General features: G+C 36.7%; 1 protein-coding gene and 1 non-coding gene across 2 annotated transcripts; one reads left to right on the top strand and one right to left on the bottom strand.

Annotated features, from left to right (window-relative positions):
* The first annotated feature begins 4,440 nt into the window (after positions 1–4,440).
* On the top strand, positions 4,441–4,547 carry LOC141635250 (small nucleolar RNA R71). The gene has a single exon (XR_012539949.1). It is a non-coding gene; the product is annotated as a small nucleolar RNA R71 (small nucleolar RNA).
* Positions 4,548–14,163: 9,616 nt separating this feature from the next.
* On the bottom strand, positions 14,164–18,175 carry LOC141627523 (protein FAR1-RELATED SEQUENCE 1-like). Its single transcript, XM_074440765.1, has 3 exons — positions 17,561–18,175; positions 17,155–17,450; positions 14,164–14,272 (listed from the first exon to the last, which is right to left on the bottom strand). The coding sequence occupies exons 1-3, from the start codon at positions 18,173–18,175 to the stop codon at positions 14,164–14,166; spliced, it is 1,020 nt and encodes a 339-aa protein (XP_074296866.1).
* Positions 18,176–18,442: the final 267 nt, after the last annotated feature.

Raw genomic sequence — 18,442 nt, 5'->3', positions numbered from 1 at the left:
CGTCTTCGAGTAAGCTCATTAAAAAAAACTAAGACTCGTAATATAAAAGGAATAGCTAAACTAATAATATCCGATGAAAGGCAATTAACAGGCCATCTCCGTCCCTTCAACTCACAATGAAACACAATGAGGTATGTGCTTCCTTGCAAAGGCAAGTGGGGGCTTGCGGAAAATTTTGACACATCCAACATTTAAGCACATGAAAAACACATAGGATGCATCTACAAAAAGTCAAGCCGCTTTCCTCATCTAAACGGCCGTTTTGTTTTCAAAAACAAAGGTCTAGGTCAGGAGATACCATCTCATAGTCTTAACGAGGTGTTAACCCCCAAAGAGTGGCTCAAACAACCTAATACAACAACCAAATGCCAAGAAAACAAATTCAAAGGCGGGAAAAGGGAAGCAAGGCCAAAAGTCCAAGATTGACATGACACGACTCAAGATTCAACCAAAAGAGACCCATGACTAAGGGGGCCTAGACTACCGACTTCCTCGCGGTTTTCACTCGTCACTCATTGAAGAACGGGTGTTTTCATATGACAAAAAAAGTACCAAAAAACACTCACCTACTACGACTCGTGAAACGTGCCCGCAATCTAACGTGTAATTCTATCCTATGACCATGTGAGATGCAAAAAGGAAGAATGAACACAAGTTAAAACAAAAGGTTTTAACGGGGCTTGGGGAACGGGTCAAAACGGGATTGGTGCAAGCACCGTTATGGATAATGAGAGGTTACATATCAAGAAATTGTCAAAATTCCCTTTCCTCCCAACTTATTACAACAAATGAATGAATAAAAAAGAACATGATATTAGTTGCCTAAATCACACAAAAATTTGAAAATCCGACTCATTTGGAAACACATCATTTCCCCTTTATTTTGCAACGCCTTTTTCTACTCCTTTAATGATGCATAAGGAGTGTTGCTCGGCTTTTTCTCATCAAACATAATTCAAATACATAATAAGTAATTTTTTTTCTTTTCATATTTTTTTTCTTTTCTATTTTTCTTTTCTTTTTCAAAACCTCTTTATTCAATTTCTTGCCAACAATAAATACAAATGTTTCAACACAAGTGAATTGAGCTCAACTTCACCAAATTAGGACTCAATACCTCAAACTCATGCAACCACAACCATGACAACTTCTTGATCGGGGAAGGATGTTTTTGGAATGTAGTTGATATAGTAGGTTCCAAATGAAAAGGCAAGGCTCAAGGGGGTTAAACAAAAGGTTGTCCTAATCTAGAGGGTAGAAACAAAGTTTAGTTTGGCAATGTGAGGTTTAAACAAGTATATGCAACAAGTTTGTTTCAAAATTGTCCACAAAAATGAACACCTCATGGTCTAAGGGCCGAATGACACGTTTATGCGTATGAACATGACACGTCTCGCGAGGAGACCTACTCACAATCCTAAACGGGGGTCAGGTATGAATGTACCGATCCATAGGAGGCTCTAAACCTCACATGTATGTAGTTAGGTCGAAGTCTAGGCCTAGGCTATGGTCCTCTTGGTCTCACAAGGCGGTCAACACTTTTCTTTCAAGCCTCATTTCCAGTATGTAACGAGGAAGGCACAAGGTGCAAGCCAATGGGAGGGGGAAGACACGGCCAAGACAATATCATCATTGAGGGTATCATACTCCCTTCCTAAACCACATTTTGTTTTAAAATATGTACAAACTTGATGCAAACTGTAAATAAAGCCACAAACACATATTCACAAGATACGAAATGCATTTCTAAGTAATAGCAACATAAATAAACATGCAACAATTGTCTAAACCTAGCAGCATGTAAGCAACACACACCAAGTTCCAAAATGGAACATCCTCATCAACATAGCCCATCCTCCTCCATATATCCAACAATATAAAGGAAAAAGAATAGTAAAGGAGAAAGAGATAGGAAAGATTAAACCGAGCGGTCTTCTAGTCTCCTAATGCCTCAAATGTCCCGTATGTACCTGCGCCACTTCTTAGACAAACATATATATACAATGCAATATTTTTTAAAATTTTTGAAATTTTCTCAAATTTACAAGTATATATACAAATATAAACAAATATACACAAGGTGGATATTTTCCTCCCCACACTTAAAATTTACATCGTCCTCGATAGAACGAAATGTAGGGAGGAAATAGGAAAAATAAAAGACATGTTTTTGTATTTTTAAATAATAGATTTTTCTCCCCACACTTATTTATTTACATAATTTCCAATGGAAATAAATGTGTGGAGGAAATTCGGAAATTAAATACATGTTTTTGGTTTTTTAATTTTCTTTTCAAAGAAAAGAACATGTTTTTGGGTTTTAGAAAAATTTATCAAAAAGAAAAAGAATGCATTAACGAGCTTGGGTTGCCTCTCAAGAAGCGCGGTTTTAAGGAAACCGCCAAACCTACAATCAACACAACAAGCAAGTGAGTCATTTAAAAATCCCATCAAAGATCTCATTAACTTATCAAATGAAGATGACCAATTTTCAACAAAATGTTTATATGCAATGAAGAGCAACAGGCATGATAAATAGCATACATAAGAGACAAAGTGAGTCATAAGCAACTTGTAAGAAAAGGTAAGCACACCAAATGTGTCATACTCACCCCCAAGCCTTATCATTTTGTTCCAAAGGCACAAGAGGTATATCTTCACAATCTTCATTCGCATCTCCTCCAAGAGTGTTGATTTTGTCCCCATTTTCAAATGTCTCCAACAAGCAATCATCACGGGACAAATCAACCTCCTTGATAAGATCATCATAATCATACTCAATAGTCATAAACTCAAGTAAAAGGGTAAGAGAAATGAGGTCTAAATGATCGGTAGATGAAAAAAACTCATCCTCAACACAAAAGCAAACCTTTAAATTTCTCAAGAAGTGGTTCATCGAGTGGATGCACATCATATCCCCTCACTTGCTCTTCTTCACTAGCACCATCATCTATGTCAAACCTAAGTCCATCTTTACTCCTAACAAACTCCATACTTAAGGAGACACCCTCCCATTTTATCAAGTTTCCAACACAAACATCATCATGAAGAAGGGTGGGTGTTCCAATCTCCTCAAGCATAAAGTCCTCATCTAAATCCACATCAAGATTGTTGTAAGTCAAGCCTATAAACTCTTCATCATAAGGCTCATCAAAAATCTCAAATTCCTCACAATCTTTGCCATCATTTTTCCTATCTAACTCAAGAATCACTCTCTCAAAGTACTCTCTTCCCAAGGCCTCGTGATCAACCTCAAATGATACACACTCCAATTCACTCAAATACAATTGATCCACAACTTTCTCTCCAAGTAAACAATTTGTCCCAAAATATCCATAATCACATTCAAACATCATAACCTCCACCTTACACTCATTACTAGATGATTTGGAATTCACGTGGTGTGGTGTAGATTTTTGGCATAAAGAGTGTGAAAGTTGTCTTGAAAAATGGTGAGATGGTTCATAAGAAGGGTTAAAGACATGTAAATCATTAACATCATTTACCATATAATCATCCATGGGAATTTGCGGAAAAGAAGAGAGACACACATCAATGTTATCTCCAAAACTACCACATGGTTCACAATTAAATAAAAAGGCTTGCATGTCACACACATTCATCGAAAGAAGGGAAGAATGATAAGAGGGAACATCATGCATATCATTATTAACATCATTTATCACATTCATGTTCTCAAGGGGTGGGTATGAATAAGAAAGACAAACATTTGAATCATATCCTAAATCACCACAAGATTCATAAGAAGATGTTAACTCGTGCACAACATTCATATTCAAGGGAAGTGGACTTTGACTTGGAAAAAAGTTGGGTGCATAGTGATAAGGTGGTGTACAAGAGGGATCAAAGATATGCAAGTTATCAACATCACTTATCAAACAATCATTCATGGGGGCTTGGGGAGTATAAGAAGGGCACAAGTCAAAACTATCTTCAAAACCACCACATGACACATAATTTGATGAAGAAACATGAATAGAATTCATTGGGTGAAAGGGAGCATGGTATGATTGAACATTGTGCATATTATCTTCATTATTCATCACATTCATCAACATAGGAGGTGGGGATGCATATAAAGAACAAGCACAAGAATCATTTCCCAAATAACCACATGTATTACAAGAATATGAAAATGAAAATGTATGCACATCATTCTCAATCATGGAGGGAGGGTTAACACAATTGTGTTGAACATTTTGAACATAAGAGGGAGAATCGACCTCAACTTGTGGTTCAATCAATTGTGTCACTCTCCCAAACCCATATTGAGCATCGGTCATAACCACTTTCTCAAGCAAAGATCTTGCCTCATCATCACCCAAACTATCAAAGGCACCTCCGGCCGATGCATTTATCAATTCTTTAATGGCATGATGCAAATTGTTAAAGAAAGTTTGTGTGATTAGCCAAATTGGGTTCCCATGATGAGGGCAAGCTCTCATAAGTTCATTTAACCTTTCCCAAGCCTCACTTAAATTCTCAAAATCGCCTTGATGAAAAGTAAAGATCTCATTTCTTAGTTTGCCGGTTTTAGAAGGTTGAAAATATTTAGTAAGAAAGGCTTGGACAAGGTCATCCCAAGTAGAAAAAGTGCTAGGAGGGTGAGAATATAACCATTTCTCGGCTCCATCCCCAAGAGTAAGAGGAAAGAGCATGAGTTTTACAACATGTTCGGACACACCATTCTTTTTCACCAAAATGCATTTTCTATTAAACCTCTCCAAATGGTCCAACACATTCTCATTTGGTAGACCAAGAAACACATCTTTTTGAAAGATTTCAACCCAATCCGGATGCAAGCCAAGCTCCACATCCTCTCCAATATCAATAGGAGAGACAAACAAGTTCGGGTCGGGCCTACTATGATAACGTAAAGACATGGATGAAGACATTATTGAATGCAAGACACTAAATACAAGACACTAAATGCAAGGCTCTAAATGCAAGTGACTAACATCTATAACTAAAGATGCAAGTAAACAAACAACATATTTTTTTCTTTTTTCAAATATTCATTTTTTTCTTTTCTTTTTCAAAAGCAATAAAAAGACTAATTCCAAAACTAAATTAAGACTTATATCTAACAAAGCACCATCCCCGGCAATGGCGCCATTTTGATGGTAGGATGTCGTGGTCCCATCAATCAAACAATAATTTATAAAAGCTCAATACCAAACTAATGAAATGTAGTAGGGTAAGGAGGTCGGTCCCAAGAGATGGTGAGGTTAGAATTGATTATAAGTCTCCGTCCTTGTTTTAGTCTAGCCAATTAATAATGAGATTGAGGTTGGAAATATTCTAAAAGTAACTAAAACAAGAAATGAATAAATAACTAACAAGTAAACAATGAAAGTAGATATAAATGACTAATTAAGGGAGTTAGGGAGATTAAGAGGGGGAGGGGGGGACCGGGTTCATGTATCTAATTGAGTTCTAAATGGGGTTTAAAGATTCATTAATCGACAAAGTATAAGTGTTAATTCGAGGTCTTAATACTCTCTCGAGTCACTAAGTACCCAACCACCCTATTACTCACTCTCGTGACAATAATAAGAAACGGTCTCACCCTAAATGTGCCTAATCAAGTCCCGGGTCTCCCACGTCGACTCAATAACAAGGTCAAATAACACTAATCATCATTAGGGTTACACAACACATTAAAGTATCAATTAAGTGACAAATTAACACAAATGACTTAACGATTACTGATAATAATGACTACCCATTAAATGAAATCCCAATTTAATACACTAATCCCTTCCTCCTAACTAATAATCTACTCTAACATAATTAAGGACACAATAATTAAGGTACCCACTAATAATAAATATGTAATAAACATAATTAAACTAATAAAGTAACAAACTTGGATTGAATTAACAAGTAAGACTAACATAAATAATGAAATGAAAATGATAAGAACAATAAAAAAAGAGATGAGAAAATTATACCATATGAAAGAAAATTGCATAAATAGGATAGATCTATATCTTAAATATAAAAAGATTAAACCTTGAACCAAATTGATGAACTAAATTAATATGTAATTAAACTAATAAGGAAGAAAAATAATAGGAGGTTTTATTTTGAGACCTACTAATTTTCTAACTACTGCCGTCTAATATCCTCCCTGCCTCCTGTTGTTTCGTAAATTCCCACTTTTATACACACTTTCACAATGCTATTAAAAATAACACATGAAATTACCAAGAACACCCATTTAAAATGATCTGGGCTTTGTTTTCTTTCTTTTGAAATGCAGGGGCAAGACCGTCAATGAGGAGGAACAGCTCAAATAACCAAGACGCAGCACTCAAGAGTAGAGGACAAATGAAAGTCAACCTTTGACCCCTAAAAAAGGAAACAAAACCAACCAAATTTCTTCGCATACTTCAGAATTTCATCAACCCCATTTGCATACTGGCATCTGACGATAGAAGCTCGCTGCTTGGAAATGTCCTCGGAATCGATGGGTCTTGGTTAAGCATATAGCTGCTACTGCAATTGTGCGACGGAAATGCAGCAGATCAGAGGACGAATTAGGTCGACCATGGTTGTTCGAATGTTCTGGGCAAATTCAGGTCAGAGGAGCACGGTGGTGGCCGAGTATGGTGCTGGTTGTTCCTCGGAGGAGATGAAGCTCGATGATGATGGTCAATTGCTGATGGGCGAATCCAAACATGGTAGCTGCTCGGAGTTTCAGTTCAGAATCGAGTCGAATTCATCAGTAGCTGCAAATAGGTGGACAGGTAGATTATGGTGGTGCGTGGTCTGGTTGAGGCGCTGACTTTGAGTACTGGGTTCTTGGATTAACCAGAAGATGGTCATTATTTTGGGAGTAATTTAATATTTACTCCCTTTTACAAACCTCTTTTCTAAATTTACTCCCTTTTGAAAACTTTTTATTATTTTACTCCCATTTAAATGTTCTCGCGCCAAATATCGCACCCAATCAACTTTAAGTTGAAAAGTCGTGTTTCTTGACCGTTTTGCCCCTCTTTTATCACTAACCCATCCTCACCTGTTTTGCCTCTTCACATTCACTTTCTTACATCTCATTCTTCCCTCCCATTTTCATTGTACTCAGAAATTCAAATTTTTACTCAAAATTTTTCCCTCAAATTAGAGCACGGGTGATTCCTTCAGTGATTTTTGACGATTCCAGATTCTTAACTGTAAGTTTCCACCCACTACTCATGTTCATTGCTTTAATTTCTTTGTTTTAAACCGTAATTTCTGAGTTTAATTGCATGTGTATTCATTTCTGGGTTCATTGCAAGTTAATTTCTGGGTTTAATTTGCGTCTAATTTGTTTTTTGTGTTGTTTAATTTCTGGGTTTAATTTTGGCAAATTACTTTATTGATTTCCCTAATTGATGTGGATTACTCCTTTAATTCTGTGTTTATAGCCCAAATATTTATGTATGAAAAACCCTAATTTCGGGTTCGAAACCCTATTTTCCGGGTTTGAAACCCTAATTTCGGGTTTGAAACCCTAATTTCGGGTTTGAAACTTTAATTTATGGGGTTTCCTAATTTCGGGTTAGAAACCCTAAATTCGGGTTTGAAACCCTAATTTTCGTGTTTTGAACCCCAACCCTAATCGCATTGTCCTAAACTATTTCATAAGTTCGCATCCCTAATTGTTGATGAGGTAACATTGTAGGAAATGACCTCAGAAACAACCTACAAGAGGGTAACTGTTCGTGCCTTTCATGGGGGTGATTTTGAGTGCAAGAATGGTAAATTTGAGTATGTTGGTGGTGCTGTACACCTTAAGCATGGTATTCTCTTAGACAATGTCACTGTTGATTTTTTTAAGAAATTGGCTACTAGCTTAACTAAGAGAGAGGACTATGAGATTTGGTATAGAAGGCCAATGAGGAGTATTAGTGATCCACATGGGAAGGGGTTGTTGGTTTCTAGTTTTGATCTTGTCAACATTTTGAAGACTGTGTGCAAGACAACCCATACAATAAGTGTGTGGATTACTATACCAAGGACAAAGATCTAGTCGCATCCGTTGTTTTAGAAAGGACAGAAAGTGTGAGTGTGAATGTGGGCCTAGGGGAAAAAGATTCTGAGGAGGGAATCAATACTTTATCTTCAAAAAAACAGTTGAAAGGGGCCCACAACAGCCTTAATGACTCTTTACCATTCAAAGCACCAAGACAAAAACTACCAACCCCAAATAAAGTTTCTGCCATACCCCTTAGAAAAAGCCCTAGACAAAAGAAACCTACAACACAAAACTCTACCACACAAAATTGAAAAAACAGATAACTACCTCGATCTACAAATTATCAATGTCCCAACTCGTAGGGAGAAGTTGCCTTTAAGGAGGAATCGAAGTTAGGTGCTCACTGGGATTGTTATAAGGGAAAGAGAAGAGTGGGCTGTCATTGAAGAGGGCAGTGATGGGTCTGTTGTTGTGACAGAAAAGGGTAAGGGCAAGGGCAAGGGTAAGGGCAAAGGCAAGGTCAAGGTCAACAACAAGGAGAAGGACAAGGTGAGTAAGGGTGACAGAAAAGGGAAGGCTAAGGTCACCGAAAGCGAGAAATGAGGAGGTAGGTGGATTGAAAAAAAACTGGTAAAGGGAAAAAGAAGTCGAGTGTGAAAAAAGGGAAGAAGAAATTGACGCAAAGAAAGCAAATGAGGGTGATGAGAATAATGATGAGTCTGAGTTTAGTGATTCTGAGGTTAGTGAAGCGTGTTTGAGTGATCAAGATTTTGGTTTGAATGAGTTTGACCTTGGTTTGAATACATTTGATTATTTCATTAATAATCAAGAAAAAGAGGGAGACTCAATATTAAAGGGAGTGGAAGGTGGATTAGGTGTTGAGGGGAAGAAGGCAAATAAAGAAGCTGGTGAATGTTCAAATGCAAATGAGAAGGTTTTAGTAGGAGTTGATGAGTTAGATGTTAATGTCAGTTCAGATGTGGATTGTGACTCAGATGAGCTAAGGAGTCTTCAGGGATCTGATGATGAGGCATGTCCTTACCCTACTTTTAATCCTGATTTTGATTTTGGGAAAAGTATAAAACTCAAAGAAAGGGTTAAAGTTCCCAAGTGTTGAGATATTGTAAAGGCTTTAATCCATCATAGTGTGAAGAATGGTTATGATTTCTGGTATTCTCACAATGGAAGGGATAAAAAGGTGGTGACAAAGACAATGCTACAATAGATGTAAATGTGAGTGGAACAAGAAAAGGTCAAAATTGGGTAAGTGTGTATGTGGGGTTGATAATCCTTGTAGGTTTTATGTGCATGCTAGGAAGTTGAGAGACCAAGAGACATTTCAGATCAAAGGTTTGAGGTTGAAGCATAAGTGTGTAATGTCAAATTACAATAGAAAGGTTAGTTCGAGTTCCTTCGACAAGTACTTGGAGTTCGGAGAACTAACTTAGATGGAAGATAAAAAGATTTCAAAATCATGTGTTAAAGGATCTTGGAGTTCATGTCAGTTACATGAAGTGTTGGTTGGCAAGGTCAAGAGCCAAGTTGGTTATCCATGGGAATGGCAATGACCAATATGCCAGGGTGCGGGATTACGCGAAGCTCTAATCAAATATAATCCTGGCGATTGGCTTTTGTGGTTTGTGATAATATTGATAGGCCTCCGTTATATTCAAGAGGTTTTACACATGCCCGAAAGCTTGCAAAGAAGGGTTTAAAACAGGTTGTAGACCTATACTTGGGATTGATGGTCGTCATTTGAAAGGAGTATACCCCTGGCATGTGTCTAGTTGCGGTTGGGTTAGATGGGAATAATAACATCTACCCAAAGAGTACGGGCGATGGTAGAGGTAGAGAACAGGATTCTTGGACCTGGTTTTTAGAGCTTTTAAGCCATGACATTGAGAAGGTGGATGGGGAAGGCTTAATGTTATGTCGACAGCAGTAAAGGTTTAGTAGATGCCCTAGCTAATGTGGTTCCAAAGGCCAACATAAGGTTCTGTGCAAGACATATTTGGGCTAATTTTAAGCTCAGTGGAGTGGTCGTTATTCAAAGAAACATTTTGGGAGCGCATTTAGAGCATTGACAAGGGTAAGTTCAATTCTATTCTATTTCAGTTTAAATTGTTTAGCTAGTTCAGAATTACTGCTTTACTTTATGGTCTAATTAATAAACTCAAACTCCATCATTACAGGCTAATTTCAAGAGAGAAATGAAGGGCATGGAGTTCTTGTCAAAGGAGGCACATGACTACTTGAATGACATTCCCCCTCAACATTGGTCTAGGCATGCATTTGATGTAAGTTGCAAGTCAAACCTTCTCCTGAACAATGTGTGTGAAGTATTCAATGCAGTTCTGAAAGAAGCAAGAGATAAACCAATACTCACACATTTAGAATGGATGAGGAGGTATGTAATGCAAAGGATTTGTCAAAAAAGAGAGGGTGGAAGGAAAGTTGATGAGAGGTTGATGCCATATGTGACCAAGTATTTGGAATGGGCAAAGGATGAGGCCAGATTTGCTACTTTTATGCAATCTGATGATGGTGAGTTTGAGGTTGAGCTGAAAGGAGAGCAATATGTTGTGAACTTAAACAACAGTCATGTGGGTGTAAGTATTGGGACTTAACGGTGTGCCTTGTCCCCATGCAATGGCATGCATGCTTGAAAAGAGAATGGACCCCGGAGACTATGTTGATGAGGCTTACTCAAAGGAGAGGTACATGCTCACCTATGCCCCACTGTTTCTCCTATGCCTGGTGTCAAACAATGGGAACCAACAGTTTACGAGCCACTACCACCACCAATGAGGACCATGCCGGGAAGACCAAAGTCAAAGAAGAGAAGAAAGTCGGTGGTGAAAAGGAGGACCAACAAGTGAAGAGGTTGAAGAGGACCAACAATTGTAGCCACTGTGGTGGCTTAGGCCATTACAAAAGAACTTGCAAAACCCCCCGCACCTCCAAAGCCACCGTGCAGCTCCCGGTGGAAGGCCTCTTGGTAGAAGTGAGTATGCAAAGAATGAAAAAAAAAAAAAAAACGGCAAGGGTCGCAAGAAAAGAGACGTGGAGAACAAAGACACCACACCGGCAACTCCCAAGTACCTCCACTGCTGCAAATGCACCCAACCAAGCATCAACCACTTCTATGTCATTCACTGATCTGTTGACCCAAGCTTCAAACAATCTGCTCTGATCTTATGTTGTTGTTTTTCAACTTTATTTACAACCGTGCTTTGCTGTTGTGTTTTGAACAATGAAATTTCATTATGCTCTTTCATTATCAGTATCATTTGAACCATTTTATCTTTGAACAATGAAGTTTATTCGATGAATGTCAATTTCAGTCTTCTTAGGCTGTTTGTTGAGATGAAAGTGTGTTGCAGTTGGTTTGGTTTGGTTTGTGTATACTGCAGTAGTTGCCTTTCAAGCAGTTGGTTTAGATGGTTGTTCATTGAACAAGCCCTTGTGATTTTCTGGTTTATTTGTTTACTTTTGAAGTGCATTTACTTGTGTAAATGTGAGAAATGAACAATCAAACCAGAAAATTAGTGAAAGGCTACAAATGCAAAATTATTTCATCAACACCAAATTCGCACATAACCAAATGCTACCATTGTCATTACTGCCAAATTCTTGAACATTAGAGTACTCATAACATTACATTCATCCAAAGTTTCGCCTACTTAGTACATACTATGATCAAAACAATGAAAATGGCAAAAACAATTGCCAATGGATACCCTTTGCAATAACTAACCCTTTCACACTTAGACATGAATGCTTTGTTCTTCAAGTTTTCAATCTCAAACTGAAGCTTCTTCCTATCATCCTTCAACCATTGAATTTCACGAGACAAACAACCAACTTCATACTCATTCACTCTTTTCTCCATCTTCATCTTGTTGATTATGTCTTCGCCACACTGTTTGAACACGATCGTGCCAACGAAACCAACGACATCCCCCCATACCGGTGATGGGTTAGAAAACTTGCACCTTTCAAACCTCCTCCCTGGATTGTCATGTGTGGAAGACGTCAAAATGGCAACCAGGGACACCGCACGAGACACTTTTGGGTTGCTCATCAACAACACTATGATGACTACTTTCATAGCTGCTTTCCATTGACATGTTCTCGCCTAAATTTTGAAACGAAAATGCAGAAAACATGAACCCTAAATTAATTGCAGAAAATCAAAAATTGTAAATTACTAATTCAATGGCATAAAATCGCATATATGAACCCTAATTGCATAAATTTTTGAAACAAAATCGCAAATTTGCAGAACACTATACTAAGTAGTAATTACAACAGAAATAAAATTGAGAGGAAGAAGATGAACATACCTTAATTGGGGAAAAATAGGATGAATGAATGAAGTGAGGTGAAGTATAGGAGAGAGAAGACCTATAAGAGTATATAAGAAGAGGGAAGGGCATTTTCGTCTTAAAAATAGACTTAAAATCAGAAATTTCAAATATTGACGGAATATATCACCGGAGTGCCAAATTGGGTGCAATATTTGACCTGAGAACATTTCATGGGAGTAAAATAATAAAAAGTTTTCAAAAGGGAGTAAATTTAGAAAAGAGGTTTGTAAAAGGGAGTAAATATTAAATTACTCTTATTTTGGGAATGACGGTGTATTTGATTTTGGCCTTGATCAAGTTTGAGTTTGACTTTGTCTAATTTTGCTCCATTGCATCACATATTACTTGATTCCGTCCGTCTTGACCCGATTCACATGACTTCATTTTCTTTTATTGCGTCCCGACTTGACTTTGTTTTCCTACAAAATGATATAACAAAACAAGTACCTATTCTCGAAATATGACAATAATTATTATTTATTCTAATAAAACCAATTATTTCTAATTAAATACTAAAGTGAGCTATTAGACAATTGAATCACACAAAATCGAGTCAAATATAAGATATAAGCATGGGTAAAACGACACTAAATTACCACTTATCACGCTCATAAATGTTTTTTTTGTCTAGTTATGATTGTGGCGTTTTTGTGCTGAAGAAGTTGAGTGCGTTGGACGATGGTAGTTTATGGACCAAAAGTGTATATTTTGAGGTAAGTTCATTAGTATACGAAAATAAAGCCTTATATTCCACAAAATTAGGTTGTGTATATACTTCATTAATATACATCACTCTTTCCAGAAATTGGCAGAATATCGAAAGTCGATAATGTTGGAACTTCTAAAATGGGATAAAAATACTAAAAAGGTACACTTCCTTGTCTTAAAAATGATGTGAAGTCCATTTGTTCATAACATGGGTGAATATTTCGTAAATAAGTCTATTGTACTTTTTTTTGGCTGTATAGGTGTTTCATTAATAAGATAATTGTCCATGTTGATGGGATGATGTGAACTCATTTTGCAAACAAATGATCCTTCTGAGATGGATGGATTAGACACCAGTTTCGAAGAAGATCATGAAGGAGTCACATACTGAGTCATTTTGCTTATTATTGACGCATAATATGCAAAACTGGGTCGAGGCTCCTCCAGCTCCGGTGCCCTCATTACGGTGAATGAGGAAGTGTTCGAGTGTTCAGACGACAGTGTGATTGCAGTATTCTAGTTATTCTCTATTTGTGATATATGAGATGCAGACGACAAAGGTGAAGCAAGTCGGGGAATTTGAGGGATGATCATTCCAAAGGTGAAGCAAGTCGGGGAATTCGAGGTTGGAGTAGAGTTCAATCACTCAAGACTTATCCTTTGAGGGACGAAACCATGTGTTCAACTCCTGAGATTAAAGGCGCTACTAGGCGGACTTTAGTTTTTGGTAAAGCTGCTAATTTTCAGCCATCTAGCTCTGGGTTATTAACAGCTGAATCTTAGTATATTAAGTTATGTACTTTAGTAATTAAGATATGTTTGCCCTCGTTTTTCCATGAATGCATCATTTATTTGTAATCACACTATCGTCTGAATTTCTAGAACTATTTATTTTCAAGTAAACAATTGGACAAATTTAAGTTCAAGTTTCACCAAAAAACCTTCTAGTTTCACCAATGAAAGTCTAGCATTCATAACATAGAACATAGGAAACAAAAAAACGTCGTAAATAAATGAGATTTCACACACATTGAGGTCCAAATGTTGAAGTTCAAAGCCAAAATAAAACCAACATTTAACCAAATGCTTAAGTTTAAAACCTTAAATCAAACTAAACATAGATAAAACTTGTGCTTCTTCCATCGTCATCATGCTCACATCTACATCATTCTCTATACTCTTCTTCTTCGTCTTCTCCTGATGTATCTCCCTGTTAAGAGTTAAACCTTAAATTAGATACTTTTTTTTTCAAAAAAATATAGTTTCTATTTGACCTAGTAGGCCTAATCACTACTACAAATCCAGGCAACTACAACGCTCCTTTAACAACGCTTATTCACGAAAATCACCATAAGACGTTCTAGAATGGATGGCGCGAATTTTACTAAACTTAATTACAACGGTTATGTGTTGATAACCGTTGTTATAGGTTTTAACAACGGGTCAAACTTTCACAACCGTTGTTAATATAATAACTAATAACAACAGTTTACTCTGTAATACATTATAACCGTTGTTAATAATTTGGCGCAAAATTAGTGAAAAGTAATACAACGGTTATATTAGAACCCGTTGTTAATACTTTTTAACAACGGTTTTCTAAGGACCCGTTGTTAATATATTCTCTAAGGACAATGGGTTTTTGTGTAAAAACCGTTGTCAATACTTTCCATAATATAAACCACACAAACACAGCAGATCAGCTACAGTCACAAACACAAACCTAACACAAACACAAACACGCACTTTCTCATCGTCTCTTTCTCTCTTTCTCATCGTCGCTTTATCATCTCCGTCACTGTTGTTGTCGTCGTCTCTTATTTTCTCTAATTATCAGGTATCACTTTAATTTATATGCATGGTTTTAGGTTTTGTCATCATCTCAGTCATTATTTTCTTTCTCTAATTATTTCATTTGCATGTGTTTTTATCGATCATTATTGTTCTTTCTCTAACTATTATTCGCTTAATTAGTGAATGGTTACTATTGTTTTTCTGCGTTTATTAGCTTGTAAAACAAATTAAATAAAATAAAACAAAAGAAGAAGATGATGGAGAGGGATGCATAATAAACTTAATTAATTAATATATAAATAAATAAAAAACGAATTACATTGCTAAAAATGCAATTCTTAGATATGCATAGAGAGTCTTATTCTCTTCTATGATATCCATCCTCTCCTCCTTTGCTATTTGGAGGTTTCGTTCCGCAGTTGCTATATTGTCATATAGCTGCAACATCTTCTGCTCTGTCAAGCCATTTTTTTGGCGTCCTTGAGTGTGGTCCGAGCGTCCTCAAGGTAGCTCATGTACCTGCCCTCGATGTCCAGCAACCGGCGGATGAAATCTTTTTGTACTCGGTCATAATGCATGTATTACGGATGGTATCATTCATTGTTGAAGGAAGTTTTGAAGGAAGTTTGGAGTTTGTTTTAAAGATTTAGGGTTTGGAGCAGTTTAGGACGTGAGATAGTGAGATAATGGAATGGTTATTGAGATAATGCATGAATTTATAGTTAGTAATGTGTCCTTTGAATTGTTTTTTAATTAATATATGTTTAGGAAGTTGTGTCATCATATCTCCTTCAAATCTTATAACCTTTCTCATTCCATATATTTTCCTTTCATATGCAGGGATTTGGCAGTAATAATAATGCATGCATCGGTAATGGTAATGCATGCATCTAGTAATATATAATTTAAATTTTTTTTTTTAAAAAAATCAACAACGGTTATTTAAAAAAAAATCCGTTGTCTTTAGTTATAACATTGGTTTTTTATACTGTAACCGTTGTTATAACTTTCCCACCAAAAATTAGTCACACTTTCCACAACGGTTTTTTCTACTTTAAACTGTTGTTAATTGTTTTCACAACGGGTTTCTTAGAAAAACCAACCGTTGTTAAAACCTTTAACAACAGACGCTTTAATAACGTCCGCTTTTTGTTATAACAATGGTTTTTAACCGTTGTTATAGCCTGTATCTGTAGTAGTGAATCAACGACAGCTTAAGAGAAATTTTGCAATTTGATTCACTAAACAAGGTCTGAGATTCACCAAATAAGGTCTAAGCAAAAAAAGTGATTTTAACCCCTAATGATGACCATTTTTCACAAAACAAGCTCTAAGATTCACTGAACAAGGTCGAAGATTCACAAAACAAGGTTTGAGATTCACCAAATAAGGAAAAGAGCAAAAAAGGTTATTTTAACCACTTATGATGACCAAGTTTCACAAAACAAGCTCTAAAATTCACAGAACAAGGTCTGAGATTCACAAAATAAGGTCAGAGATTCACCAAAGAAGGAAAAGAGCAAAAAGGTGACTTTAACCACTTATGATGACCAAGTTTCACAAAACAAGCTCTAAAATTCACAGAACAAGGTCTGAGATTCACAAAATAAGGTCAGAGATTCACCAAAGAAGGAAAAGAGCAAAAAGGTGACTTTAACCACTTATGATGACCAAGTTTCACAAAACAAGCTCTAAGATTCACAGAACAAGGTCTGAGATTCACAAAATAAAGTATGAGATTCACCAAATAAGGAAAATAGCAAAAAAGGTGATTTTAACCACTTATGATGACCAAGTTTCACAAAACAAGTTCTAAGATTCACTCAACAAGGTCTGAGATTCACAAAATAAGGTCTGAGATTCACCAAATAAGGAAAAGAGTAAAAAAGTAACCGCAAAAATTTCTACTATAATGTTCCTGAAATAGAAACTACAACAAAATAAAGTTCCTGTAGTTGTGTGCGAGCACGTCAAGCGTTTTAAAACACGAAGTCATCAGGTTTTTCGAGAGACAAACTTGAATTACGTGTGGATCAGATCCAAGCACGTGCTGGCTGCACAAGACTCAGTTGGTATAGGCACAAAGTAACAGCAAATAAGGAGGTATTATCCCCTAAGGCTTTCGAAGTGAAATTTAAAGAAAAGAGTAGAATATTAAATACTTGATTTTCGGGAGGATGCTCTGTAAAATCATTTGGACAATTCCTTTTATTATGGTGTGACCTACGTTTACACTTAGCACACAACCTTTTCGGTTTTTTTGCCTTCATGATTTCCTTATTTTTGCTGCTCACCAACCTTTTACCACTACCTTTATTCTTAGAGACATTAGGTGGTATGATCCTAACTTCTTTTGGAGCCTTGTAGTTGAGAAGGACCTCCAATTGTTGCTCTTTAGTTAAGGGCTTTGGGTTTGGCTTTAACTTCTCTCGAAATTCTCTGATTATCTTTGCAAATTCTCTGAGATCCGCCTCTTCTTTTCTTTTTAGGATACCAAGAGTTGTGTAAATCTCAAACCACACACGAGGCATTCCAAATTTCGTATTACCAGCAGGATCGTAGTTTTCCACAAGGCATTCCCAATTTCGTATTACCTACACAAGATGTATTTCTCAGGGATTTCCGTAAACTTTCCGGAGCAAATCCAAATGATGTCATTGTATAAAATACCCGTCCTTTCAAACAATTTACAAGTACAACTTACATCCATTGTTGTCCCATTGTACTCAACAACATATCTCTTTCGCTTTTTTACGTTCTCAACCATTGAAACATCAAAGTTAGTTACTGTATCTGGTGGGGTGTATCCACAAACACTACACGCATTTACCGAAAACTTAACTTGCTTTTGGATTTCGTAGAACATTTCATGTATATAGACCTTCGCTGCATGGGCCTCCCACTTTAACCCGAATAGGGTCTCAGGCATTGAATTGTCGCTCTTTGCTTCAAGAAGCTTAAGAGTGTGCCTTTGTTGGTCCATGGCACTCTCAAATCTCATCCAAAATTCCACAAGGGTCCCATATGTATTTTTAAATCTCTTGAAGAAGCTATTCGCACTCTCTGATCTTTGTGTGGTTTTTAAAATATTGCCCATTGGCACATTCTTGAAGTAAGCGGGTATCCACTGGTCTCGTTTGGAAAACATGGCAGTCAACCATTTATTTCCTTCTAAGGAGAAGTCACTAATGACCTTAGCCCAATTCTCTTCAAATTCTTCAGGCTCCATGTCATTGCTCCAGACGACATCGTTGAGACGGCTTAGGAAGTCAGTGTCTTTACAAATTGTGATCCCAACCTTGTCGGTTACTTTTGTCATAATATGCCACATACAAAAGCAACGTATTTCTGTTTTGAACACGGCTACAAGTGACAAAATCCCATTTTGTATTATTGTCAATATCACTTTTTAATAACAAAAATTCACAAAAACAGTCCCTAGATTCACGAATAAAGTCCCTAGATTCACCAAAAAACACCTTCCAGTTAAACTTGCATAAGTTCAAGTTTCACGAAAATACCTTCTAGTTTCACAAATGAAAGTCCAGGATTCACAACATAGGTAACAAATAAACTTTATATCACC

The sequence above is a fragment of the Silene latifolia genome, chromosome Y, assembly GCF_048544455.1.
Source record: "Silene latifolia isolate original U9 population chromosome Y, ASM4854445v1, whole genome shotgun sequence".
NCBI classification, from domain to species: Eukaryota; Viridiplantae; Streptophyta; class Magnoliopsida; order Caryophyllales; family Caryophyllaceae; genus Silene; species Silene latifolia.
This window is presented reverse-complemented; position numbering and strand designations above follow the sequence as displayed.